This window comes from Chionomys nivalis, chromosome 12, assembly GCF_950005125.1.
Source record: "Chionomys nivalis chromosome 12, mChiNiv1.1, whole genome shotgun sequence".
In the NCBI taxonomy this organism is placed as follows: Eukaryota; Metazoa; Chordata; class Mammalia; order Rodentia; family Cricetidae; genus Chionomys; species Chionomys nivalis.
The window spans coordinates 41200818-41228132 of NC_080097.1; the positions used below are offsets into that span (position 1 = coordinate 41200818).

General features: G+C 39.1%; 1 protein-coding gene across 1 annotated transcript in view; it reads left to right on the forward strand.

The window, feature by feature from the left end:
• The window catches only part of Fndc3a (fibronectin type III domain containing 3A), a 136155-nt gene that overhangs the window by 14098 nt on the left and 94742 nt on the right, over positions 1-27315 (forward strand). The window contains exon 2 of the mRNA XM_057785943.1: positions 12493-12630. Coding sequence (XP_057641926.1) covers positions 12532-12630 — 99 coding nt within the window. The 5' untranslated portion in view covers positions 12493-12531. The remainder of the gene's footprint in view (positions 1-12492; positions 12631-27315) is intronic.

A 27315-nucleotide genomic window follows, 5' to 3' on the forward strand; every position in this document is an offset into this window, starting at 1 on the left:
AAGCAGAAACTTCCCAATCACACTTAGAAGAAGAATCAGTTTCTTGACAGTGACCAGAGATAACACAGGTGATGAATTAATAGTCACTGAAACGCTTACGGCTCTTATAATAAGAATGAACATGTTCAGTTGAATAATCTTCTGGGTTAAAATTAACAGTGTTATTGGGGCCGGACAGATGGGTCATGGGTAAGAACACTTGCTGTTTTCCCAGAGGATCTCATAGGAGTTGTTGTCTGGCCACCACATTTATGTCATAGCATGTGGGTATGCACTGTAAATGAATAAATAAACGTAAAAAAATACATCCCTGACTTTCCTTAGTGTTAGAAACAGGGTATGTTTTATATATTTTCTAAGATTTAGTCTCCAGATTATACTGGGGGATGTGGTCATCATTGTAATATGGTTTGGGAGTTTTTCAACTCCTGAACTGTTTGAAATCGTGTCTGTTGCTGAGCCTCCTAGCCAGTGGTATTTTGCAATAGTAGCCGCAGAGTAAGACAGTAATTGGTACAAAGAAACGGGGTATTGCTGTAGCAATAACCTAAAAATGGGGAAGTGACTCTCGCATGGTACAGAGTAGGGCTGGAAAAGTTGACGTGTTGCTCTGGGTAATTCTAGTGAGGACTCACAAAAGAGGAGAGATAGAGAACATGCGCATCTTGGACACACAACCCTAGGCAGAATTTTTGTAGAAGTGTGGTTGGTAAAGGTCATTCTGATGAGGTCTTGGGTAAAAACGAGAACCATATTATCGGGCAATGGCGAAAGGTGGTCCTTGTTATAAAAGGGCAACACACTTGGCTGAATTGTATTCATGCTTTGATATTTTATAAAAAGTTTTTTCCACAAATACAGTTGGGTATTTACTTAGGAGAATGCTAGGAAAATGTGAAAGAAATGCTCTCCCTAGCTGCTCATAGTCAAAAGAAGTGAGGGGGTAGTAGAAAAAAGAACTGTCAAGACAAGGCCAGAACTTAAAGATGTTGAACATTTTGACTACAATATTGCCGGACTAGAGAGCATTTTTGGGAAAAGAACACTTAAAAGTTTGGCCAGTTGACCATTTGGAAAGTAGAGTGGCTGTAACAGCAGACCCAGCCATCTCACTATGAACCTGACCAGCAGAGTGCAGTCACATAGCTGGAGGAAACAGAAGAGGACAAAATGGAAAAAGCTCTGAGCATGTGCCGTCCTCCAAGACAAAGGAAGAAGGACCCAAACGTGGGTCACAGTTCTTTAGGCTGTGACTTCTGGTGTAGTCTAAACAGCTGCCTAGGTTTTTAATTTTTTTTTTTTTCTTCTGAGGCCCATCCTGTGGCTGAGGATGGTCTGGAACTCACTGTATATATAACCCAGGGTAGCCTGAAAGTCATGGTGATCTTCCTGTGTTAGCCTCTCAGATAATGAGATCGTGTCATTTACTATGCCTGGCCCATTTGGGCCTTAAAGGACTGTCACACAGTAGAGCCTTAATGTCAGGGCCCTGCCAACTGCATAGGTAGACTTCACTAAAGGGATGGGCCACTATGTAAAGGCTGTGTGAGTGAGTAATCCTAGTAGGTCAGGAAAGCAGAGCATTAAACCAAAGGTCATTATGCTCAAGCCTTTAGAGCTAATGGCATTTGTATTGCTTGGTTTTAGACTTCTTTTTTTTTTCTTTGTAGGTAAGGCATCTATCGTGTGTGTGTGTGTGTGTGTGTGTTGTAAGCACACAATTTAAATGAGTTCATAAGTTCAAAGGAAAAGAATTGCCTTGGAACAAATCATGAGTTTTTCCCAGTGTTTAATGTAGTTGACGCTAATAAGAAATTTTGGATTTTACAATTAATACTAGAACAGATTAAAACTTTTGGCACCATTGGGACAGAATGAAAAAGACATAAATTTAGGGAAGTGTTAATGGCAGTTAAGTTTTGAATGCATATTTCTAAAATTCTTATTTGAATGCTTTAACCCTATGTTATGATGTCAGGAGGCTGGGCTTTGGGAAGATAATGAGACATAAGATGAGGTCATAAAGGTGGAGCTCCCCTGATGAAATTAATGTTCTTACAAGAGGAGGAGTCATGGGAGCTTCCTCTCCCTCAGGAGAAAACACAGAGGAGATAGCTGTTTGAAAGAGGAAGCAGTCCTCGAAGAGCCACATGGCTAGCACACTAGCTGACTTCTAGCTTCCAAAACTGTGAGCATGTCTAAGCTACCCAGTGTGTTGTGTTTTGTTATAGTAGCCTCACTATGGCAGTTCTGAATTTTTTAAAGGGCTCTGAATGTTGTCTTTTCCTCTGTATTGAGTCCTCTGCAGTGTGACCATTTATGCTTGAGCAGTGCCATATCTGTTTTATGCTTTTGTCATGTATGCACGGCACATATAAGAAACCCAGTGTCATGAAACTTCCTTGCTTATTTTTGCTTAGGGATTTTACAGCTTTGATTCTTATATATAAATCCTTAACCTACTATGAATTAAGTTTTGTTTGTATTATGAGTCCAAATTCATCCTTTGTGTGTGGATATATTAGTTATCATGGTATCATTTGTTGAAGAGTTTTTCTTTCCCATCTTATTGTCTTAGATAGCACTCATAGAAGATTGTTTAATCATATGTTAGAATATTTCTGAGGTCTATAGTTCATTGATCTATTTGGCTTTCTTTATACCAGTACTGTATGCGTTTATTATCACATAGATTTTTAATATGTTTAGAGGACAGTGGGCATGTCCTATGTCTTTTTTCTCTTTCAAAATTGTTTTGACTGTTTACAATTCTTTGAAGTACAAAATGAATTTTAGGATCAAATTTTCTACATCCTTAAAATGTAGAAAATATGCTGTTTCAGTGAATCTGTAGATCATTTGAAGACTTTAGAAATATTCAAAATAAAACTTTAAATATATGAGCATAGGGTATTTTCTCCTTATTTCCCTGTAGTTTCAGGGTGCAAGTCTTACCCCTTGACTAAGCTTAAGTATTTATTGTGTGTGCGTGTGTGCTTGTGCATATGCCATAGTGCACGTGTGGAGGTCAGAGAACAGCTGTCTTGTTTCTGCAGTTGGCTTGTGCTCCATATTCCAGGCCAACTGGCCTAAGAGCTTCCAGGTGATTCCTGTCTTTGCCTCCCATCTTGACACGAGAGGGCTGGGGTTACAGATGTGTGCTGTTACCCTCGTAGCTCTTCAATACTTCTGGAGACTGAAATCAGGCACCAGGCCTGTGTGACTAGCGCTCTTCTCTGCTGAACTGTGCCCCTGAACTCATCTTTATTCTTTTGGTGCTACTGCAAATTGAGTCTTCTTGATTTCTTTCTCAAATTATCCATCATTAGTACATAGTAACAACTCAGTTTTCTGCATTGATTCTCTATCCTGGAATTTTGGTCATTTTTATTATCTTTTGTGAAATCCTCACATTTTCTACAGATATCACAGTATCTGATAACACAGATCATTGTACTTTTTTTTTAAAAAAATGCCTTTTTTTTTCTTGGTTGCCTAACTGTTCTTCTGTAATTGCGTTGAATATGGGCGTCAAAAGTTGGAGTCATTATGGGGAAATTAAAATCTCAACCCTACTACACTCTAGTCCAATTTGAACATTGTAAATCCTTACTGAAAGAAAAAATCTGATTGAAAAATTTCCAACTAACCTAATCCCAGACAAGTTCCAAAATAGAAACACAAGAAATATGAAAAGTCAAAGCAACATGGCTGCTTAAAATTATTAATTCCATAGTAATTGACTCCAGTGAGAGTGAATTAGATGAAAATTCCAACAAAGTACTCAAAAGAATAATTATAAGAATGTTGAATACAATCCAAGAGGATATGAATAAACTTCTTGACCTGCTCAAAGTGAACATAAACAGCTAGATGAAATAAGGAACTCAATTCAGAGCATGAAAGAGGAATTAAGTAGGTAGAGGCAGAAATACTGAAAAAAGTTGAAATTTGGAAATTAAAATCTCATTAAATGAGATAAAAATTTAGTGAGAAACCTTACCAGTAATGAATCAAATGGAAGATAATATCCAAGCTCAATGAATTAGAATTCTCGGACAATGACAAAAATGGAATAAATAGGAAAGCATGAGCACCAGGTGAGATATATGGGACACTATAAACGGTCATGGGTATAAGACAAGAACAACCAGCAGAAGGGAGTGAAGATGTAGTCAGGAAACTAGAGCAGAAAAAATTTCCAAATTTTTTTCTTCCAAAAAAGAATGCTATCAAATAAAGGAGGCATTTAGAAAACCAAATGAATAGGATCAAAAAAGAATCTGCTACATCATAGTATGCTTTAAACACTAACTATAAAGAAAGAATATTGAGAGCGGTCAGAGAAACAGCAGGAACATATAAGGAAAGGTAGATACATCAGGATAACAGTGGATGCCCTTGTTAGCTTTAAATGTCCACTTGACACAGCCTAGAATTCACCTGGGAATCTCCCTCAGGTGAGGCATTCCTTAGATCACATTGATCTGACGGCAATGTCTTAGGGGTTTTTCTTGACTTGTTAATTGACATAGGATGGCCCAGCCCACAGTGGATAGTGTCATTCCCTAGGAGGGTGGTCTGGGCTATACAAGGAAAGTAATTATGCATGAGCATGAGAATAAGCAAGCAAATGAGTCAGAAAGGAACATTCCCCCATGATTTCTGTGTATTTCCTTAGCTGTGAATGAGTGTCCTGGTTAGAGGTAACGCTGCACGGAATAGCAAGCAAGCTGCCTTGAAGTTCCTGTTGAGTTTGTGCCTGACTTCCCTCAGTGACCTGGAAGTGTAAGCCAGATGACTCTTTTTCTCCTGAAAGTTGTTTTTTGTCAGTGTTTTAGTGCAGCAACAGAAGGAAAACTAGCACAGAAGCTCTAAAAGCCATGAGCATAAAGAACAAGATAGATCAAGCTCTGAAAGACATTAGCTGCCAACCAGATGTACTACTCCTAGCAGCGTGTCCTTAATAATTGAAGAAGAAAGAAAAGATTTCTATGATAAAGGCATTTATGGCTACTTAGCACCAGGGAAGATCCTTGCAGGGATTATACACACTGAATAGAGAGATAAACATTTATGAACCCACAGGAGAGACTATACTCACTAGGATTAGCAAATGATTTGGAAAATACCAGATATTACAAAAACATATAATGCATAGTTTTCATTACTGGGTGTTCATAGTGTCAATTCTCTAATTAGAAGAAAATTAATGTTTCATAGCTTGGATTAAAACATCAGACCCAAGCAGGACGTGGTAGTGCACAGTTTTAATCCCAGCCCTCAGGAGGCAGAGGCAGGTGGATCTCTATGAGTTCCAGGACAGCCAGTGCCTCACTTTGTTTCAAGTAACAACAAAACAATAGCAAGGAAACCGGGACCCATCTACGTCCTGCCTGGAAATAGTAGCGGACAGAGACTTCAAACTAAAATTATGATAAAGATAGCCATACCGTTAAAGGGGACAGTCACTCAAGAGGATACTTCAATTCTAAATGTACAGGCACTGAATATGGACATACCCTATTTCATAAGACACATACCAGTGGATATAAAGGCACAGGCTGACCTCAGTACCATGGAAGCTGGTAAACTGGGTATCCTGCTCTCATGAATAGACCAAGTCATGCAAACAAACACAAGTATCAGTAGAATTAAATGATACTATAAATCAAATGGACTTAACAAATATCAACAGAATATTGTTTTTTAAAATATTTATTTATTTATTTATTATGCATATAATATTCTTTCTGCATGTATGCCTGAAGGCCAGAAGAGGGCACCAGACCTCATTACAGAGGGTTTTGAGCCACCATGTGGTTGCTGGGAATTGAACTCAGGACCTTTGGAAGAGCAGGCAATGCTCTTAACCGCTGAGCCATCTCTCCAGCCCTGTTTTTTTTTTTTTTTTTTTTTTTTTTGTTAATATTTAGTTTTGTTTTTTGAGACAGGGTTTCGCTGTAGCTTTGGAGCCTGTCCTGGAACTAGCTCTTCTAGAACAGGCTGGCCTTGAACTCACAGAGATCTGCCCACCTCTTCATCTGGAGTGCTGGGATTAAAGGTGTGCACCACCACAGCCTGGCATCAACAGAATATTGTATCCAAACATTGCAAAATACACTTTTTTTTTTTTCTCAGAAGCCCATGGAAATTTAGACCACAAAGCAAGTCAAAAGAGTACCAGGAAATTGAAGTACTTTAATATATTCTAAAATGATCACATTTTAATAAACTAGAAATCAGCAAGGGAAATTACTGAATGCACACACAAAATCATGGAATAGCACAGAATTGATTGGATCATTAAGAAAATGAGAAGGTAGGAAGGAGTGAGGTGGGAGAAGGGAAGGGAGGGGGAACTGGAGTTGGTATGTAAAATGAAAAAAAATTAAATAAATAAAAAATCCTTTAAAAATGAGAGAATTTTTAAAAGAAAAATCCTAGAATTGAATGGAAACAGAACTACAAGATACAAGGAACTAGGGATTACAATGTAAGCATTTCTTTGGGTATGTGTGGTTGTGGGGTGGGTGTGCATGTGTGTACAGATGCACTTGCTCCAGAGTGTGCAACTGGGAGCCAGACTGAATGGAGAGATAGTAAAGATTATAGTAGAAATTTTGAAATACAAGCACAAAGAACAATACAAATAGTGAACCAGTTGGATGCTCAGCATATTAACTGTGAACGATAATACTATGTTTTCTTTTACTTGTGGATCTAGACTTTATATAGAAACACACAAACATTTGCTTGTATTTATTACATATGTTATATTTATGCTATGTATATGTACACACACATGAATGAATGAATGACATGAAAGCAGAAGAGACAGTGGGGGAGGAAGAGAAGGAGCACCTGTGGGAAAGGAGGAGGGGGCTTACGTGGAGATAGTATAGAGGATGAATATATAGAGGATGAGCATAGTTCAAAATGAAGTTCAAAGTGCATGATATAACTTGAAAGAAGTTGTCTTTATGAAGCTGAAAATGTTATGCAATAAATATATAATATCTGTATAATAAGTGAAATACTATTTGAAATAAGTATTCTGAATTATCACTTGGGAGGCAGGGCAGGTGGATCTCTGAGTTTGAGGCCAGCCAGGTCTACAGAGAGAGTTTTAGGACAGTCAGGGCTACACAGAGAGGTGCCGTCTTGAAAAACGAGTATATATCTTCCCTGTGGGTTTTCATATGTAGTATTTTATTATTTTTTCTTGTGTTTCCAGTTTTCAGTTTTTCATAAATGAATATTGAATATATCAAATGCTTCTCCTGGAAGATCTGAGATGATCAGGTAGTTATTTTAACTTTCAAACATTAGTTTCTTGACAAATAACACATACAGAGCAGTACAGGAATGGTCAGCATGCGATGGTTATAGCTCAGTAGTTGTGACCATGTAATAACCCCTGGGTCAAGACACAGCAGAGTCGGTATCCCAGCAATTGCCTCCAGCCTGGATAGTAACTCCTCAAAGGTAGCTGATGTGCTGATTGCTTACACTGGATTGATTCTATTTTTGAATTTCCTATGCAGTTGAATAGTATATTCTCTTTACTTCTCACTCACATTGTATTTGTGAAATTTTACTCACATTTTCTGAATCACTTTCCTTGGTTTATATAGTTATTGAATAGTTTGGATGATTTCTAAGGACTGTATAGAGATTGTACGTGGTTTTAAAAGACTATTAGCAAATCATGTTGCTATAGTTCTTGTACTTTTGTGTTGGTCCACACGTGCATCCATTACTTTTGGGCATATGCTGTGAATCTCTAGTTAGATCATGAATAGAGTATCGACTACCTGCATCTGTAGATTGGACTGTAGATGTAGGTGGTAATATGCGTGCCTAGCTTGGTCAAGGACCTGGCTTCAAACCCTGGTATCAGAAACAGACCGGTAGATACTGTACGATGATTTTTTTCAGGATGATTTTAGGACTTTGTTGGGTACTCCACAGTCTCACCACCACTTGACATTGTCAGTCTTATACAGGTTTTCTCATCCCAAAGGTACCTATCCAGTCATATGTCATGCCATTCTAAGTTTTAATTACTTTTCTAACCAATAAATGATTTTGAGTTTTTTTGTTTATTAGCACCTTGAATTCCTGTAGGTGTCTGTGTTGTAACTATCTCCTTAGTCTGCAGCTTACATTTCATCCCATTAAAGACATTTTTAAATGTAGCTCTCTTTTGAATATTGCTTATTTTTTAAAATTACTTTATAAATAACGCCAATCAAAATTCTCACTTCCTCCCCTCCTCCCACTTCCCTCCCACGCCCCCCCATCCTCCCCCCATCCCCCACCAGTCCTAAGAGAGGGCAAGGCATCCTGCCCTGTGGAAAGTCCAGGGCCCTCCCCACTACTTCCAGGCTTAGGAAGGTATGCATTCAAAGAGAATAGCATCCCAAAAAGCCAGTACATGCCATAGAGACAAATCCCAATGCCATTATCATTGGCCCTTCAGTCTACCCCAATTGTCAACCACATTCAGAGGGTCCAGTTTGATCCCATGCTCATTCATTCCCAGTCCAGTTGGAGTTGGTGAGCTCCCATTAGCTCATGCACACTGTCTCAGTTGATGAACCATACCCTCTTGGTCTTGATTTCCATGCTCATATTCTCCCTCCTTCCCCCCTTCAGCTGGACCTTGGGAGCTCAGTCCACTGCTCTGATGTGGGTCTCTGTTTCTGTCTCCGTCCATCGCCGGACAACGGTTCTATGGTGATATTCAAGATAGTCATCAGTCTGATTTCGGGGCAAGGCCAGTTCAGGCACCCTCTCCTCCACTGCCCAGGGTCCTAGCTGGGGTCATCACCGTGGACTCCTGGGAACCCCTCCAGAGCCAAGCCTCTTGCCAACTCCAAAATGGCTCCCTCAATTAAGATATCTCCTTCCCAGCTCCCATAACTGTCCTTCCTCCATCTCAACCATCTCACTCCCCCAAGCTCTCCCCAACTCCTTTCTTCCCCTCTCTCTTCTCTGTACCCCTCTCCCCTCTCCCCACCCCATGCTTCCAACTTTTGCCTGGCAATCTTGTCTGCTTCCAGTTTCCAGGAGGATCTATATATGTTTTTCTTTGGGTTCACCTTATTACTTAGCTTCTCTAGGATCATGAACTATAGGCTCAATGTCTTTTGTTTATGCCTAGAATCCACTAATGAGTGACTACATATCATATTCATATTTTTGGGTCTGGGTTATCTCACTCAAGATAGTGTTTTCTACTTCCATCCATTTGCCTGTAAAATTCAAGATGTCATTGTCTTTTACTGCTGAGTAGTACTCTAATGTGTAAATGTGCCACACTTTCTTTATCCATTCTTCAGTTGAGGGGCATCTAGAATGTTTCCAGGTTCTGGCTATTACAAATAATGTTGATGTAGACTAAGGGGAACACTCATCCATTGCTGGTGGGAATGCAAACTTGTGCAACCACTTTGGAAATCAGTGTGGCGGTTTCTCAGAAAATTGGGAGTCAGCCTACCTCAGGATCCAGCAATTCCACTCTTGGGAATATACCCAAGAGATGCCAAATCATACTACAAAAGCATTTGTTCAACTATGTTAAATGTAGCTCTTAATGAAATTCTGAAATTATTTTTCCATTATAATTTGAGAAGTATGTTCTATACCTTATTTGGAACATCTTTTACTTTTCCCATGTCTATGAACATACTCAATTGTGATACATTTTAGAAGTAATTTTGATAGTGATATACTGGAGTCGTCTTTACTTTTATACAGATATTATTAAAAATGCACAGATTTGCAGGGTAGTTTTTAGCCAGTGTATGTTCTACATTGTTAGTTAGAGCATGAAGCATGCTCATGTGCTTTTAGTTTGAAAACAGAGGTGGGCTGTTTACTCCAGGACGTCAACAGTTACCACACCGTTCCTACTCTTTCTGCATACATTAGATATTACATAATAAGAAGGGAAAGAGATGTGTCACTACAACAGCAGCTGGTTTGGGTCCTAAGACAAGATGAGGATGTAGAATGTTAGTAGCAAAATTGGATTAGAGTGAATGAAGTTGACAATTTCTGCACAGAGTGTAAGCTATCGAGTACAATATTTGAGTTGCAGGGCTAAAGTTTATAAATTTAAAGCCCATCGTCCTTGCATGTGAGGAGATGGATATGGTCCTACAGGAAACAAGTTTATAAATAAAGCTTTGGTATGTTGTGAGACTAGAGGTATACACAATTATGAGTCACCGTGTGTGTGCTGGGAACTGAACCCTGGTCTTCTGGAAGAGCCAGTGCTCTTAATCACTTAGCCGTCTATCCAGACATTCTTACTAAGAAAAATGAAGTTAGACTTAGTGATGCATGACTGTAATCTCTTGAGAACCAGAGAGAGAAGGATTGTCATGAATTTGATGACACTCAGGTATATGGGCAGGACAAAATAGCAAAACTGAAATACTATGTAGTCTCAAAATACAAAAAAAAAAAAAAAAAAAGAAAAGAAAAAAGAAAAAACAATTCTAGAGGTAGTGCACAGTACTGCCCTCGTTTGAGACCAGCCTGGTCTACAAATAAGTTCCAGGACAGCCAGGACTGTTGCACAAAGAAACCATGTCTTGAAAAGCAACAACAAAAACAAACCAAACAAAAATACCAGAAAAGAGAGCTTAAGAGATGGCTCAGTGGGTAAAGTGTGAGGACCTGAATTCAGATCCCAGATGCATCTGTAATCCCAGCACTCTGTGGGAGATGGGAGGCGGAGACAAGAATACCTAGAAGCTCATGGGCTAGCTGGCCTGGTGGTAGACAGTGATGAATAGCAGGAGACACAGTTCCAGCTGGTAAGGCTAGAACCAGCGACTAAAGGTGGACCTTTCATGTTTAATCCGTGCCACAGCGCGTGTACATGTGCATGCACACGCGCGCACACACACACACCCAGGAGAAAAGGGAAAAAAATGAGCGCAGTGAGGAGGAGGAGGAAGGCAGACACTTGTGACCCTAGGTATCCAGGTTCCACAGCAGAGGAGGGTTGGAGTCTAGCTTGTATGACACTAAGAGTCCATATGTTAATGAATAAAAGTTCATTGCCACTATAATTAGGAGACAGAGATGGGGGAGTGAAGGAAGAAAACGAAAGAAAGCACTTACAGAATCTTTCTTTGTGAGTTTACTTTCTGGAAATGTTTTGCTCTTATGTAATAAAATTGTAAGACTTTTAAGAGTCAAAATATCACATGACTCTATGTTGCCTTATAATTCTTTGTAAATTTCATGGAGAAATTATTTATGTGATTCAAAGTGTTGGGTTTTTATCATCTCTAAGTAATTTAGGAGTGCATATTATGCTAGAAGTTATTTTTTTCTTCTGCATGTGTATGTAATAGAAACATTGTGTTTAAGTGTCATGCCTTTTCATAAGACAGCTAATGATATAAGATGTACCTTATTAGGGTTTTCAGTATGAAATCATCAATAAGTACCATGTTGAATACAGTTTGTAAAGTCTCAGAGCAGTTTCTAATACAGAAAATTGTTTTCAAGTTGAATCAACTTTAAGAGTTTTTGAGAAGATTTAACAGCTTAAAATTTAAAAAAAAATTGTGAATTTCAACTATGGAAGTTGAATATCTTGCCCCTTGGCATTGAATTCGTGAATGCTGCAGCATTCAAAATGTTTATTTTACAGCTCAGCCTAGATTTAGTAACATGTATGATTGTTCTGTTGGCTCAGTTTGCTGATGTTTTATTGGTTCATGCTGTGTAGACTAATCCCTGCCACCCCCCTTGCCATGTGAGTGCTAGCGCATCTACCACTAAAGGGTTCTAAATGCGTGCAAGCATCCTTTCATTAACAGAAGGGTTCATTTTGCTGTAAAGTTGTTCTCGCCCATGAAAGAATAATGAAAGCAGATGAATGGATAATGTAAGAGCTTAAAACTTAAAACTTGAAGGTTCTTATTCTAATCCTGAACAAGTTCTCTCTTTTGTTTTTTAAAACTGTTTTACTTTGTATGAGGATTCAATGAAAAATTGTAATTCTTTTTGTGTAGTGCCTCAAGGCAAACAGGATGACAGGAAGATTGGGTCTTTGTAATTACCTTGTCTGCTGAAAGAAAAATGTCAGAGTGTCAGAGGTAGAATTGCCTCATTCAGCCATTGGAGTTTGATGTCTATCATAGGGTATAGATTAAATGATGATTCTTAAATTAAATACCCACTATCTGGGATGGAAGGGTGGAGAGACAGACATGAATTTAAATAGCGGTTCTGGTATTAGAATATACAGAATATTCTGGGTTTAGAATATACAGTGTACTAATAGGTACCTTGGTCAGTTTGTAAGGAATACATTTCTCAAAGAGTTGACTGAATAAAAGTAGTCAGGAGGTCTTTTTAGATTCCTTTGGACAGTATGCCTGTTAGTGAGGCAATTCCTGAGTGTGTTTTAATGTGTTCTCTGGATGTAAACAACAGTGGCCATGTCTTTTTGTTTTGCAGAGTTGGAGGGCTATCCGGTGTATTGATGCCTTATTGATAATGGCAGAACACCCGCCATTGCTAGACACAGCTCAGATTTTAAGTAGCGACATCTCTCTTCTGTCTGCCCCTATTGTAAGTGCAGATGGAACACAACAGGTAAGGAGATGGAAATGTATGTTACCTCATGTCTTATAATTATTGTTCTCTTATATCTAAGGGGCTATTCTCTTTGCCATTGAATAACCAGTAGTAATACACTTGTGTGCTAGATTTTACTGTCCTGTGCAAACACGACAAGGAAGGTGACTGTCTTGATTTTTGTTGTTACATGTGCTCACACACTTCTTTTTTTAAAATTAATTTATTTTTTAAAAAGCTGTCTTTTCTCATTTTGTATACCATTCCCAGTTCCTACTGCCTTCCCTCCTCCCGCTGCCTCAACCTTTCCCCCCCATACCACCTCCCTCCCCTCATCTACTCCTCAGAGAGAGTAAGTCCTCCCATGGGGAGTCAACAAAGTCTAGCACATTGTTTTGGGGACGGTCCAAGGCCCTGCCCACTATATCTAGGCTGAGCAAGGTATCCCTCCAAAGGGAATGGTTTCAAAAAGCCAATACAAGCAGCAGGGTTAAATCCTGGCCTCAGTGCCAGTGGCCCCACAGTCTGCCTCATAGTCTGCCCCAGCCATACAACTGTCACCCACATTCAGAGTTCCTAGTTTGGTCCTATGCTGGTTTCCTTGCTGTCAGACCAGAGTTGGTGAGTTCCTATTAGCTCAGGTAGACTGTTTCTTTGGGTGTCTCTATCGTGGTCTTGACCTCTTTGCTCATATTCTCATTCATCTCACTCTTCAGTTGGACTTTGGGAGCTCAGTCCAGTCCTCCGTGAGAAAGCTCACACACTTTCTTAGCATCACCTTCCTTTGCTAACTTGGTTTTCAGGGTCAGATGGAAGCCTCTTAAAGGGTTCTCCTCCCGGAGTAATCACAGTTGTGGCAGGTATTCATGTACTTTTATGAGTCTCCGACAGATTGCTGTTAACATTGGTTGTCTGAGGCCAGTCACTGAATTCAGTCTGACTGTAATCAGCTGATCATAGTACGCTGCCCTGGCTGCTCTCGCTGTGTGTTCTGCTGAGGGAAGACACAGTACATCGCCACAGTGGCCTACACCTTGGTTCACTTCTTGGTAAACATTCCTCAAAATCTGAGAGCACTGGGGCTATGGAGTAGCAGTAGTGGTGTAAGTGGTTGTCGAGAATAGTCCATGCTGAAGCAGAAACATGGGGGAGTGGTCTATACAGACAAAACACTTACATGCATGAAACGAACAGATACCCTTAAAAACTGTGTAACAGGGAGACTTGACAGTGGATGTTCTTTTTTGTTTTATTTTGTTTTGGTTTGGTTTTTGTTGTTTTTTGAGACAGATTTCTCTGTGTAACACTTCTGGTTGTCCTAGAACTTACTTTGTAGACTAGACTGACCTTGAAGTCACAGAGATCCACTTGCCTCTGCCTCCCAAGTGCTGGGATTAAAGGTGTGCGCCTCCACTACCTGGTGACAGTGATGTTCTTAATATTGGTTCAAAAACTGACTAATAAGCCAAGTCAGAGCTCACCTGCGAGCTGACATCATTCGGAGCCTGGAAAAGCAGCAAGCTGTACTCTGCCGTGTGCAGGGACGGTGTGGGAAGTACTCAGCCACAGATCCTCTGTGTTGTCCAGACTTTCTCAGTGGCATGCTTTCCCTTGTATCTCCCGGGATCACATTAACTTTCTTCTATTTGTCTGTTAAGTTGTCTGCTCCCTCAGAAATATTTTGTCTGTTCCCTCCTTGTGTAGACAGCCTGCTGTGTCGCAGTAGTTGTAGTGGGTTTGGCTTGTGAATTGTAGTGGGACTCTCCTGACATCTAGTGCTGCTTTTAGAGAAGCAGCGATAGGCATCCCCTCCTCTGACTGGCACAGCTGAGTCTGTTTGGGCTTGGTCTTCTTACTAGGAGGTTTTGTTTCTTTGTTTTCTTTTTGAGACAGGGTCTCACTGTGTAGCTCTGAGTGGCCTAGAACTTGCTATGTAGGCCAGTGTGTCTTCAGATCCACAGAGCTCTTCTACCCTCTGCCTTCTGAGTGCTGGAATTAAAGGTGTGCACCACCACACCCAGTTAGTAATAGATTTTTATTTTGTTTTTAATAATAATTTTATTCATTTGAAATTGCAATATAGTTAACATCATTTCACTCTTCCTTTTCCTCCCTCCAACCCTCCCATGTAATTCACACACACGCACATACATACATGCACACACACACGCACATACTGTCCATACTGAATGAGTGTGATCTCAGAGCTGACCTCTTGATGTTAGATAACCAGTTGGGAGAATTCTTTCTTGGGAAGACGATTCTCCCATTCAGAACATTTCCCAGTTCTTGTCCATAATTCTTTGGTTAGGGTGAGGGCCCTCAAGTTTTCGCTTTCATGTCCATTGGTGTTGTCATTGTTCAGGTCTTTTTTAGGCAGCCATGTTGATGAGACTTGTTGAGTGTAGCGTTTCTGGCATTTCTAGGAGACAACTACTTCACAATAATCTTCCTATTTCTATGGCTCTCAAAATCCTGCCCCCTCTTTTGTGTTGATCCCTGAACTTGAGGTTCAGGAACTATGTTATAGCTATATCATTTGGGTCTGACCACCATTCAGTCCTTGTTTTCTGCACTTTGATCTGTTAATGGTTTTCTGTGAGTCTCCATTTGTTGCAAAAAGGACTTTTTTTTTGATGAAGGGTTTAATTCAGTTTTAGACTCGTAAGAAAAACTGAGTGACTGTATAGAGAGTTCTAATACATCACCTCCTCAGTTATTCCCACTGTTAGCACGGGTGTTAAATATTAACATAAAAATTACAACCCAAATGACATCACTAGATAATACATGAAGTTCCTCAGCTACCAAAACCTCATAATTTGTCAGGGTTAGGGTTCATGCTCCATGCTCTATAGTCCTGTGAGTTTTGACATATACCTACAGCATTCTTAAATTATTGTATACAGAGTAACTTCTCAACTCCAGGAAGTCCCATATTTCCCCTGTTCATCTCTCCTTCACTGTCCCTGAGGTTTGGCAGCCACTGGTTTTCTTGCTGTGTAATGTACTTTTATCTCTCCTGGAATGCCATGTAATTGAATTGGTAATATAACCTTTTCAGATTGGTTACTGTGACTTCACAAAATGATCTGGACAGTTTCTTCTCGTGGTTTAATTGCCCCATTTCTGTTTTATGATTGTGTAATAACCATTGTGTGGTTGCTGTAGGACAGATCATTTATCTAGTCTTCTTTTGAAACCTACCTCAGTTACTTTGAGTTTTGCACACTTAGGTGTGTATTTAACATTCTGGTGCAGAGCTGACAGTGTATGGTGAGAGATGACTGTTGGGTCACCTTATAGAGCAATGTTAGTTTGTAGGAAGCTGCCAAACTGTCTTCACAGTGTGTGGGTTGTTTTTGATCTGAGATCCCCTCAGTGGTGGAGGAAGTAGAGCACGTAGGACTGACTCGTGCTGTTGGAAATTCATTTCAGGGGATGTGAACTTGTCAAGTGGGATGCTCAGCTCTGCATCCTGCCATCATCAGAGATGGTCAGTTAGTTTGGTCCCTCATGTAGCTCAACAGTTTTTTAATTTAAATTTATCTTCTTTGGCTTCTATGCATTCTTCTTCTGAATGGATTGAATGTTCTTAAGATGTTGGTGGAAATAATCTCAGGCTGGGCAGGCATGTAGTTTGGTGATAAAGCATATGCTTAGCCTGTAGTAGGTTCTGGATTTAACCTTCAGCACGAGCACTAGAAGCAGAACTACTCACCACATCCTATGGACGGTCTTAATCATAATTGTCTCCATTTAGACAGTCTCTTTTATTCCTAAGTGTCCCATCTGATGTGCATCCACAGGCTTTTGCTTTATTTTGAAGACTAAGAGAACACAGAGAAGCTGATAACATTATCTGAAGCTTTTTATTATTTGTATTTCCCAAAGAAGGCTGACAGGCATGAGATAGCAGCATGGGCTCCGAGGAAGCCTGGGCTGAGAGCTTTGCTGAAGAGGGTACATGAAAGGCAAAACAGGTTGTAATAATGCCAGTGAGTTTTGAGCAGTAGGCGTATTTTTTAGTTGATTGGTTACTCCTCTCCTCCACACCCAATGATTTAGAAAAAGGAAAATACTTGCTTGGTGTATATGAATTGGATAAGATGGTTGAGGCTGTAAAGGTGGGACTGATTGGTTTGGTATAATAAGGGGTGTTCCTGGCCACGCCCTTAAGTATCCCTGAAAACTGGCTCTTTGAGAGGCTGTGGGCTGTTGCATGTGGATGAAATGTTTAAGGGGCATAAAGCCAGGAAAATAGTGAACACAAAGGGAACCCGAGTTAAGGTCAAATTAGTGATAATTTGTGAAATATTAAGTAGGTAGAATTAATTAATAAGTCAGGACAAACTGAGGATAAAATCTCCCAGGCTTTTCTTTTGGATATGTGTCTGGGGATGGCAAGAACACTCACTAAGAAAGGCAAGTCTCAGCAGTCATAATTTTATGGCTATAAATATCCTTTTAAACAGTAAGTCAAAAGTTTTATTGCTCATGCTGTGTGTCCATCACAGGTTAACTGTGGCTCTGCCTGCATTATCTTCTCTTGAGATCCATGTTCGTAGGTTGTTGGTACCATTCAAATCCATGCTGACCTCCATTCACGTTTCACTGACACTAGTGGACTGGGATAGTCTTCCTTTAGGGCAAAAAGAGTCCTGTACGCTAGAGAGAACAGAGGTAACAACAGGTTTAGGATTTAAGGGTAGAGAGTATAAGAAAAATGATTTTCCAGTCTTTGGGAATGTGTCATTAGAGGCAGTAAAAATGAAAACAGCCATCATCTAAGCCCTTGCTATGTGCCAAGCTGAGCCAGGCCTGGTCTGTGCATTGTGTTCTTCATTCTTATCATAGCCTTAGAGGGATGGAACATTTCCATCTTTCTAGAAACTATGAATTAAAGTGGTATTTAGTTGTACGTTACTAGATCAAGTCACATAGCTTCTAAAAGGAGAGACTGGATCAAGCTGACTCTGAGGTTCCTAGTGACACACCATGCTTCTAATTGCCATAAAAATAGCGTAACAGGCTAGATTTATGGAAGATTGCACTGGAGTCAGAGATCTGAAATTACCAACATATTAGAGTAAAGTCATAGGAATATGTGAGATCATTTGTAATGAAGGAGCTTATTTTGTGTGCTGGTGGCTGTTTCAATGCGTTGGGGTTGAGTGAAGCTGCCTGTGATATGGTGTTCCTTAGCTTTTTCTTTTCTGTGGACTTTGGTGGGCTTCTTGCTTTCCCAGCTGTCATCACGACAGGGAACTGCAGGGTCAGCCATCTGCCACTGGTTTAGGCAAACATGTGGTAACAGCGCTGGCCCATGACCATGGTTTCCAGGGAACTCCTAGCTGAGCCCCATAATGGCAATCCTTTGGGGATGAAGCGTCTATGGAGGCTGCCATTCTGCCCCTCCAGTGGCCATTGTGGCTTTAAGACTTAGATTTCAAGGCTGAGAGTAGGGAGCAGAGGAGAGTACAGCTTCAGTGGTTCAGAACCCATTGCTCCACCAGGATCCAGCTGTTTCCTTGAGCAGAGGAAATCAAAAACAGCGGTGAAGACAAGCAGGGATGTGTCCTCCTTCTCCCTCAGTGCCACCTAAAGAAACCTAAGTGCTACATTTCCGAGATGAGTGTGGACTGTTGCTGTTTTATCTCCAGGGATGCTATGTATATTTATAGAGAAATAAGATTTACTAGTAATTGAAAATCAGATATGGGAACTTTAAAAAGTCATCATACTTAATTTCAAAAAGCTATAAATTAAGTTTTGTCCTTTAAAAACAGATACTAATGTGCCAAGCTATACCTGCTTATTGAACCTTAGGGGTCAGATTACTGAGACATTCAAATAAGAGCTCACTGTTTGTGCTGTAGAACCCCAATGCAGGCCCTGGGTCATAGATTTCATAGCAGCTGAACTTGTCTTCTCCTTGCTTTGTAGTTTAAAATAGCTCTTTGTTAAAGCCCTGCTTAGAAGCTCTGGGAAAATTAGAATTTAAGTGGTAAACCAGGACCCCTACTTCCCACTGTTTTTTTTTTTTTTTTCTCTCTCAGTACCTACACCACACTACCTACAATGGTGCTTCATGAAAAAATAAAATAACTTTAAAAACAAAAATAAACAATTTAAAAAGCATGTACCAAAGTTACTACTATTAGGTAATGCATAAGAATCCTAAATAAAGATAAATTTCTAAATAATGATGCCCCCAACCCCACAAAACTTTTAAGTCAGCATATTGAATTGATGTATATTGTGAATATATTTTATTATCATTGGTTAATAAAGAAGCTGCTTCGGTCTATGGCAGGGCAGAATAAAGCCAGGTGGGAAATCCAAACAGAGATATATATAGAGAGAGAGTAAGCAGAGTCAGGGAGACACCATGTAACTGCCAAAGGAGAAAGATGCCGGGAACCTTTCCGGTAGGCCACAGCCTCTTGGTGATACACAGATTGATAGAAACGGGTTAATTTAAGATATGAGTTAGTTAATAAGAAGCCTGAGCTAATAGGCCAGACAGTGTTGTAATTAATATAGCTTCTATGTGATTATTTTGGTCTGGGCGTCTGGGAAATGAATGAGCAGTCTCCATTTACATTGGATTGAATGCCAAAACTGCTTTAATACCTGGTAATACTAGAGTATACTAGAAGAATAATTTTCTTATCCCAAGATTTTAATATGTATCTTTTATGCCTTCCTCTTGGGGGGGGGGATTCATGAATAACACCTCATTCTTTAGCCAGTAATCATCAGTCCTAGGGCTTCATATATATCTTTAAACATGTTGCGGACTTTTAATAATTTTTCACCAATGTAACTCAGAAATTCAGTTTAAAGCTAAAGTGGCTAGTAACCCTGATGGACACACTAATGAATGCCTTTGGTACTCAGAACACAGTTTATGTTTAGTGAGAGTAGAGCCACAGATTGCTTGAATACAAAGAGCCTCTTCTCCAGGAGTGAGTCATAAATGAATTAAAGGTTTGAGGGAAGAAGGGACGTTGGAATTATGTTTTAAAGGAAGAAAATGCAAATTAAAACCTCAATGAGTCCCTGGGCGTGGTCTCCAGTGCCACAAAACAAAACAAAACTTAACAAGAAAGTAAATATTAACCAGCCTTTCATTGAAAGGCTTGTGGATCAGTAAGATCCTTTATACACAACTTGCTCTCTGTTTTGATGGAGTTACTTGAAGCTACAAGCCAAAACTGATGTCACCCTTATTGAATATTAGAGGTTGGGCTTGAACTCCTGATGAATCTTTCTGTCTTCACTTCCCAAGTGCTGGGAAAGCTATGTACTACTGTGCTGAGGAAAGGTTGTACATGCACTTGTACAAAACTGTTCACTGTTTGTTTTTTTTTTTTTGCCTGAATAATTGAAAGTGGTATTACTGATTCATAGTAGGAAAATAGGGGTGGATTTTAGAGGATTCATGCTTGAATAATACTTACCAGTATTCTATTGAATGAATTTATACTAAGGGCATGTTGTATGGATGTAGTGTTCACATAAAAAGACTACCTAAGCTACTAAAACAGCAGCAAGAACAACAAAAAGAAAGAAATATACAAGGATGTAGCTGAAGCAGAGGCAGGCAGATCTTTGTAAGATCGAGGCCAGCCTTGTCTACAAGAGTGAGTTCCAGGACAGCTAGGAGTGTTAAACAGAGAAACTCTGCCTCGAAAAAATAAATAAGAAGAATATTAAAGATGAAAAGATAAACTACAAATTTATACACACACACACATGCGCACGCACGACATCTAAACTTACATTTATCAAAAGAGCATCTGCGTATCATTGGTCAATATTAAAATTCTGGTTGATGCTTACAAGTAATGAACATAATACTTGCTACTTTTCTATTTATTTGAAATATTTTACAACAAAAATAAAAGATATGAGATTATATATTTTAGGATAGTTGGTAAAGGTTTTAAATGTTATATTTTGACTTTTAGATTTAAGCTAAAAACCAATAGGCAATCAATAAGGTTTCAAAATTAGATGGATGAAACAAGAAAAATCCTTGAAGAAAGTTATTTTGGCTTAGGAGCAGGCGCAAAGAAAGACCCAGGAAGATGTCAATGACTGTGACAAGTGCCATCAACTCTACAAAGCTGCTGGGTCATGCATGAGCCATGAGCCTGAGGCTCCTGGTAGGGTCTCTGTCCCCATGTGTGATTAGAGTTATGTTTGTACCAACCACACGAATAATGCCAACAAGGTTTGTAAAAGAACAGCATCTGCTGAGACAGGTGCTAATGCACATTAACCTCCTAACACTTAGGAGGCTGAGGCAGGAGGATTGTTTGAGGCCAGATTGCTGCATAGCAATACCCTATCTCAGAAAAAAAAAAATCAAAATAATATTCTAGATTAGCACTTGCTGTATAACTTCTGCACATTCTGATCTTAGGGAGAATTTGACAAAGAATCCGGCTAAAATATTTCCCTGGGATGCAAACCAGTGATGTGAGATAGTCCAACCAACTATAGCAACACAAGGTGCAAGGAGATGGGCCTTAATGCTGATCTCTCAAGTGTATGCTGCAGTAATCACAAAGAATTCTGCTACTTTTGCTCTATTTTCTGTAGGAGAGACTGTGAAAGTTTATATGTATGTTTTACTTGAATACTGATTTGTTGATCTGAGTTCACAGTACTTCTTCAGTAACAAACAAATATAGAACCATCAGATTTTTATTTTCAGTTTACTAGATTGGTTAAAAATCTCAGCATTCTTTACAGACTGTATGTGAAAATATATATGTAATTTAAATATTGAGATAAAAAATATGGAACATATGTTATGTAAACTATAACCAAAACAGAAGTGGCATTCTGTTTAACTAAACTATATATAGACTTTCAGTTAAAGAAAAGTGCTAGAGGTATTATGAATTTTATAATAGTAAGAGCTAGTTTTAGGGTTGTTGAGATAGGTCAGTGGTTCAGAGCATGTGCTGCTCTTGTAGAGGACTTGAGTTTGGTTTCTAGCACCCACATTGGACAGCTTACAGCTTTGCCTGTATCTTACACTCCAGGGCATTCAATACCCTCTGCTGGCCTTCATTAGAAACTGCACTCACATGTTCATAACTCCATACAGACATACACATATATAAATCTTTTAAAAAGAGGCTAGTCAGCATGTAACAGTAAAATTCCTCAAATGCCCAAAATACTGACAGAGTTGAAAGAAAGGATAGCCAATGAATCAACATTGAAGTTTCTGGCAAAGATAACCAAATTTCTAACAGGTCAAGTTCACAGCACAGTAAGTCGTATATTATTTAAACCAAGAATGTAAGGTCTTACAGAAAGAAAAAAGATAATTGGGTTATACAATTGCATGCCAATAAATTGTGTACTGTATGAACTAGACCAATATCTAGAAGGATATATAGGCACTAAAATGAATCGAAATAATAACAAAACAAAATCTCAGTCTAAATAGAGCAATGCCAAATAAGGGAATTTGTATGTGAATGTATGCATGCAGACATACATATAAATTAAAATTTCTACAAGGAGAATCTGAACCCAAGGTGGCTTTTCTGGTGATTTCTACCAAATGTTTAAGGTAGAATTAGCACCATACCTAAATACAGACAGACAGAGTCATAAAAACTAGTGCTCAGTATGAATATAGACACAGAATCTTAGCAATCCCAGTCTAGCAACATCTAAGATGATTCCAGGACAATTAAGCGGTGTCTCCTTTTCTGGGGTACTAGGTGAAGACACCTTAGTGGCTCAGAAGTGTCTGAGTGAACACGGCTTCCCTTTCTGATGAAAACAAAACAGAACATCTGTTCAGTTGGAAAGCAGTGTAGAGGAGCTTCTTCCACCTGAAAAGGGTACATATTACAAAATTCATATTAACTTTATGCTTAATGCTGAAGAACTGACTAGATTCCCCCTCAGATTAGGATCAAGACATAGATACATATGATAACAATTGTTGGCAAATGTGCACAAGTTGAACCCTAAATGCATTACTGGTAGGAATGTGGTCTGGTAAGTCCACTTTATACAATAGTTCAATATGTCCATGTTAAAAATTGCACAGCATCATTTTTAACAGATAAGGTAAAAGTACTTTAAATGTCCACCAACAGAAAAATGGATAAACAAGATTTTTGTTTGTATCCATACAATATTATTCAGCCACAAACTAATAACAAAATACTTCAGTACTTGCTACAATGGACCTAGAAAGCATTTTAAATGAAAGAAATCAGTCAGAAAAACCTACAAGTTCTGAGTTAAAAGAAAATGTTGTAAAATTTGCTTTAGTAATGGGAAAGTGGTTTGGTGGTAGCGTAGTTGTCTAGCATGTATGGATCCCCAGCTCTACAAATAATTTACTGGCTATAATGATGATTGGTTTTATAACTCTGTTATAAATCTACTGAAGTCTACATCTTATAAGACAAATGTTATGGTAAATGGATTATAACTTAGTAAAACCCTTTAAAGCCCATCTACCTTTTCTGTTTATATGATTTAGATGGGATTGTTAGTGATAACTGTTCCCCTAAGTTTCATCTTTTCTTTCAAATGGGTTAAAGTTGTGGAGTCATTTTTAAAATTTTATTTAAATTTAAATTTTTATGCCATGGATAGACGTTAATTTCCAGGTATATGCGAGGTACCTTTTATACAGACACTTTCTACTTCATTAAACGTGTTTCTCCATACTGTGTAGGTGAATAGACTGGCATTCTCCAAAATCAGAAATGCAAAATAACTAGAACTATAACATTAAAAACAAAGTACATTTAGAAATAGCGTACTCTTAAATTCTGTCAGCTGATATTGGATGATCCAGAACCAAATGCTACTACAGTCCTTTGTTGATTTAGTTGCTATGGTAACCAGATACCATTTATGTCCAATGGGAAGCTGCCTGTATGTTGGCTAATTTGATAAAGAGGTTAGAGGTGTAGATGGATGAGTGTGACTCCTAAGTAATTATATCTTTGCCGTTCTACCTCCGCATATACCACAGTGGGCAGTTGTGAAGTTGTGTGAAATGCGGCTAGGATAGAGTTGTACAGGCTTCCCTTATTAGCACAGTCAAGTCCACTTGTCAGTGAGAACTGACTATGTCTCGGAAGTTGGATCATACAGTGTTGGAGCATCTCCCAGAAGCTGCTGACAGCTGTGGTCGCAGCAGGTGAATGAAGTCACTAAAGAAGATGCAGGCAGCAGTGAGTAAAGTGCTGTGGTGGGTGCAAGGGCTTGCCACACGTCGGCGTCAACAGCTTCAGTCCAGCTGATGATGGTTTCTATCTGAATCTTACGTATAGATTGGGGGTATAGATAGGGATCGTGAACTCTCTAAAAATGTAGACTCAGGAAATAACTGCATTTTCCAGTTTTAAGTTTAAGTTAGCATTACTGATCTTTTCTAAAAATATAAATAATTTTATTAAGTATCTAGTTATCTTTACTTTGGAAGAATACTATGGATTTAAATGAAAACTAGTGAAAGCAACTTTTCTGATGTATAATTAGTGTACTAATACTTTAAATATGTTGGTTATTTATCATTGAGGTTATTTTAGTTTATTGCTTGTATTAGGATTTTTACTGCTATGGCCAGTCACCATGACTAAAAGCAAGTCAGGGAGGCAAGGGTTTGCTTTTGCTATATATCCTGAATCACAGTCTGTTGAGAGAAGCCAGTGCAGGAACTTAAACCAGAACCGTGGAGGCAGGAGTTGATGCAGAGGCCATGGATGAGTGCTGCTTACTGGCTTGCTCCTCATGGCTTGATCAGCCTGCTTTGTTAAAAGAATTCAGAACCATAAGCTCAGGGATGGCACTACCCACAATGGGCTGGGTGCTCCCCCATCAATCGCTAATTTAGAATGTGTCCTACAGCCTTGCCAATAACCTGATCTTTTCTCTTTTTTAATGGGAAATATTTTTCCATACAATACATTCTGATCATGATTTCCCCTTCACCAATTCCTCCCAGTTCTCACAACCTCTCCACCATCCAATTCCACGCCTTCTTTTTCTCTTTCACTGGAAAAAAAGGCAAGCCAATCAGAATTAAAAAATAATAACAAAAAGCACAAGAAGCACAGGTACATATACAACCCCCACCTTCCAACAATCCCACAAAATTAGAAACCGTAATATTCAAGTAAAGATCTGTAAGATAAAAAATGCCCAAACAAAGTGACATGGGACAAAATGTCTACAGAAATATCATTGAGTGCATTTTGTATTGGCCATTGTCTGCTGGGCATGGGGCCAGCCTGTATGAAACTCTGTTGTAGAAAACTAATTTCTCCTTGCAAACGGTGTCAGTTGGAGATGGTGTCTAGGCTAGAGATAGGAGGTCTTGTTCGTGTCCCTGTCTTAGCACTTAGACCCCACCCTGCTTGAAGAACCTGTGCAGGGCCTATGCATGCTGCCACAGTTACTCTGCGAGTTCATATGTGCATCAGTCTTGTGTCATGAGACATGACCTCGTTGGTGTCCTCCATCCTCTCTGGCTCTTTCAATCTTCCTGTCTCCCTTTCTGCAAAGCTCCCTAAGCCCTGGGTTTGATGAAGATATCCTATTTGATATATGTTCTTCGCATTGTCCAGTCGTCTGTAGTCAATAGTTGTCTATCTTATGGAGGCATTTTCTCAATTGAGGTTCCCTCCTCTCAGATGACTCTAGTTTGTGTCGACTTGACATAAAAACTAGACAGCACATAGCTTATATTTATTGCTAAGATAATCATGTATTGCAGCAGTTTATTGGATTATGGTTTGTAGGGTCTTTATAACTGCAGTTTTCCTGGTGTATTGTCATATGAATCAGAATTTATGACCATTAAGAATGATGGGTTTAACTACACTGTATGGAATTGTGAGTGTAAGAGTTTTTAAGAAGCCATATTAGGAAATCAAGAAAAGTATGAGGCAATTTTGGAGCATTAAGTTCTGTGTCTGAAATACAGTATGTTCTCAAAATATTAAAACTCAAGCCCAATAGAGAGAGAATCATAGTGAGTCACCTAGACGAGTTGAAATAATTCAGTTTGGGGCAGTAGTTGAAAACACATTGTCTTATATATTACAGCTTATAGCAGTGTGTACGCACCTATGTGTATAGATGTGTGTTCTCCCATACATTTGTTAGTGTGCATATGAGATAGTTTATGCCTGTACGTATTCAGATGGCTTATAATCTGTTGTGCTCAAATTATTTGTCAATAGGTGAGTTTGTGTTTACAGGTGTCAAATATACCTTCTTAAGTCAAGTTACCATTTTTCATAGAACTAAAAATTACCTTAGACTATATTAACTTAATAATTTTACTTAATTTTTATAAACCTTAGCCTGTAAACTTACATGAAAAGTTACATCATAGCCGGGCGATGGTGGCGCACGCCTTTAATCCCAGCACTCGGGAGGCAGAGGCAGGCGGATCTCTGTGAGTTCGAGACCAGCCTGGTCTACAGAGCTAGTTCCAGGACAGGCTCCAAAGTCACAGAGAAACCCTGTCTCGAAAAACCAAAAAAAAAAAAAAAAAAAAAAAGGAAAAGTTACATCATCTAGCCCATGTACAGATTGATAGGATCTAGATAAATGCAATAAAACCTGATCCATAGTTCCTCTGACCCAAGTCATTTTAATGACTCACATAAGTTACTAGTAATATATGAGTATATAAATAATACAGACTTGGGAATTGACAGTATAGTTTGTATAATGAATGTTACTCCTTGAATTTACAGAGAATTCAGATAATAAGTTCAAATTTAGACATAGTAAGATTATAGTTTTTTCAAGTGACTAAATCTAGGAAATGGCCAGAAACAAAATTTTGGTGTTAGGAGTCTAGAATTCAATCCCTCATTTACACTAATTCGTTTCAAGTGCTCAGCAGCCATGTCAGATGGGTCCTTCATATCTGACAGCACAAATGAAAAGCATTTCTGTCTTCGCAGCTCTAGTACAGCTGGTGTTGCAGCCAGATGAAAAGATTGGCCCTTTGAAGCTGGATTGCATTTAATTTAGCAAGTGCTTCTTTCAGCTTCTCTCTTTGTCTTCGCAGTGTTCTAGTGTAATTGTAAAAGTAAACAGTACAGTTTCATGAAGTGTCCCATTGTTCTGGGGTGGCAGTGGGTAAACAGCTGCGTGTCAAGTGTTACAGAGGACGAGCATGCAATACGAAGTGTCCCTCAGAGGAGGGCTGATTGAATTCTGACTTAGGATGTGTGAGCCTTGATAGACAAGAATGGTCTCTTGGAGAAAACCAAGTCCTCACTTACAGAACTTGAAGGCACCCCATTCAGAAAAATGTAAGCAAAAGTCAAATCTTAGATGCCTCTACTAGAAAATAGTATATAAATAATTCATGGGGCAGGGTATGAATGCGAAGCTATTGCTTACTAGTTTGAAAAGAAGAGAAATGGATAGCTGGAAAACTGGAGGATCAACAAACTCTTGAAACAGGCTTGATTAAGAATAATGTCACTGGGGTAAGACTTAAAGCAACATGGTTAGTTTCCTTGTAGGAGGATGGAATTAAGACTCAGATACATACAGAGGGAGGAACAGCAAGAGCCCCAGAACAGAACACCTCCACCTTCACCATGATCTCAGCTTCTGACCTTCAGAACTGGGACAAGAGCCATTGTGTTTTTGGATTCAGCAATTCAAATAGAC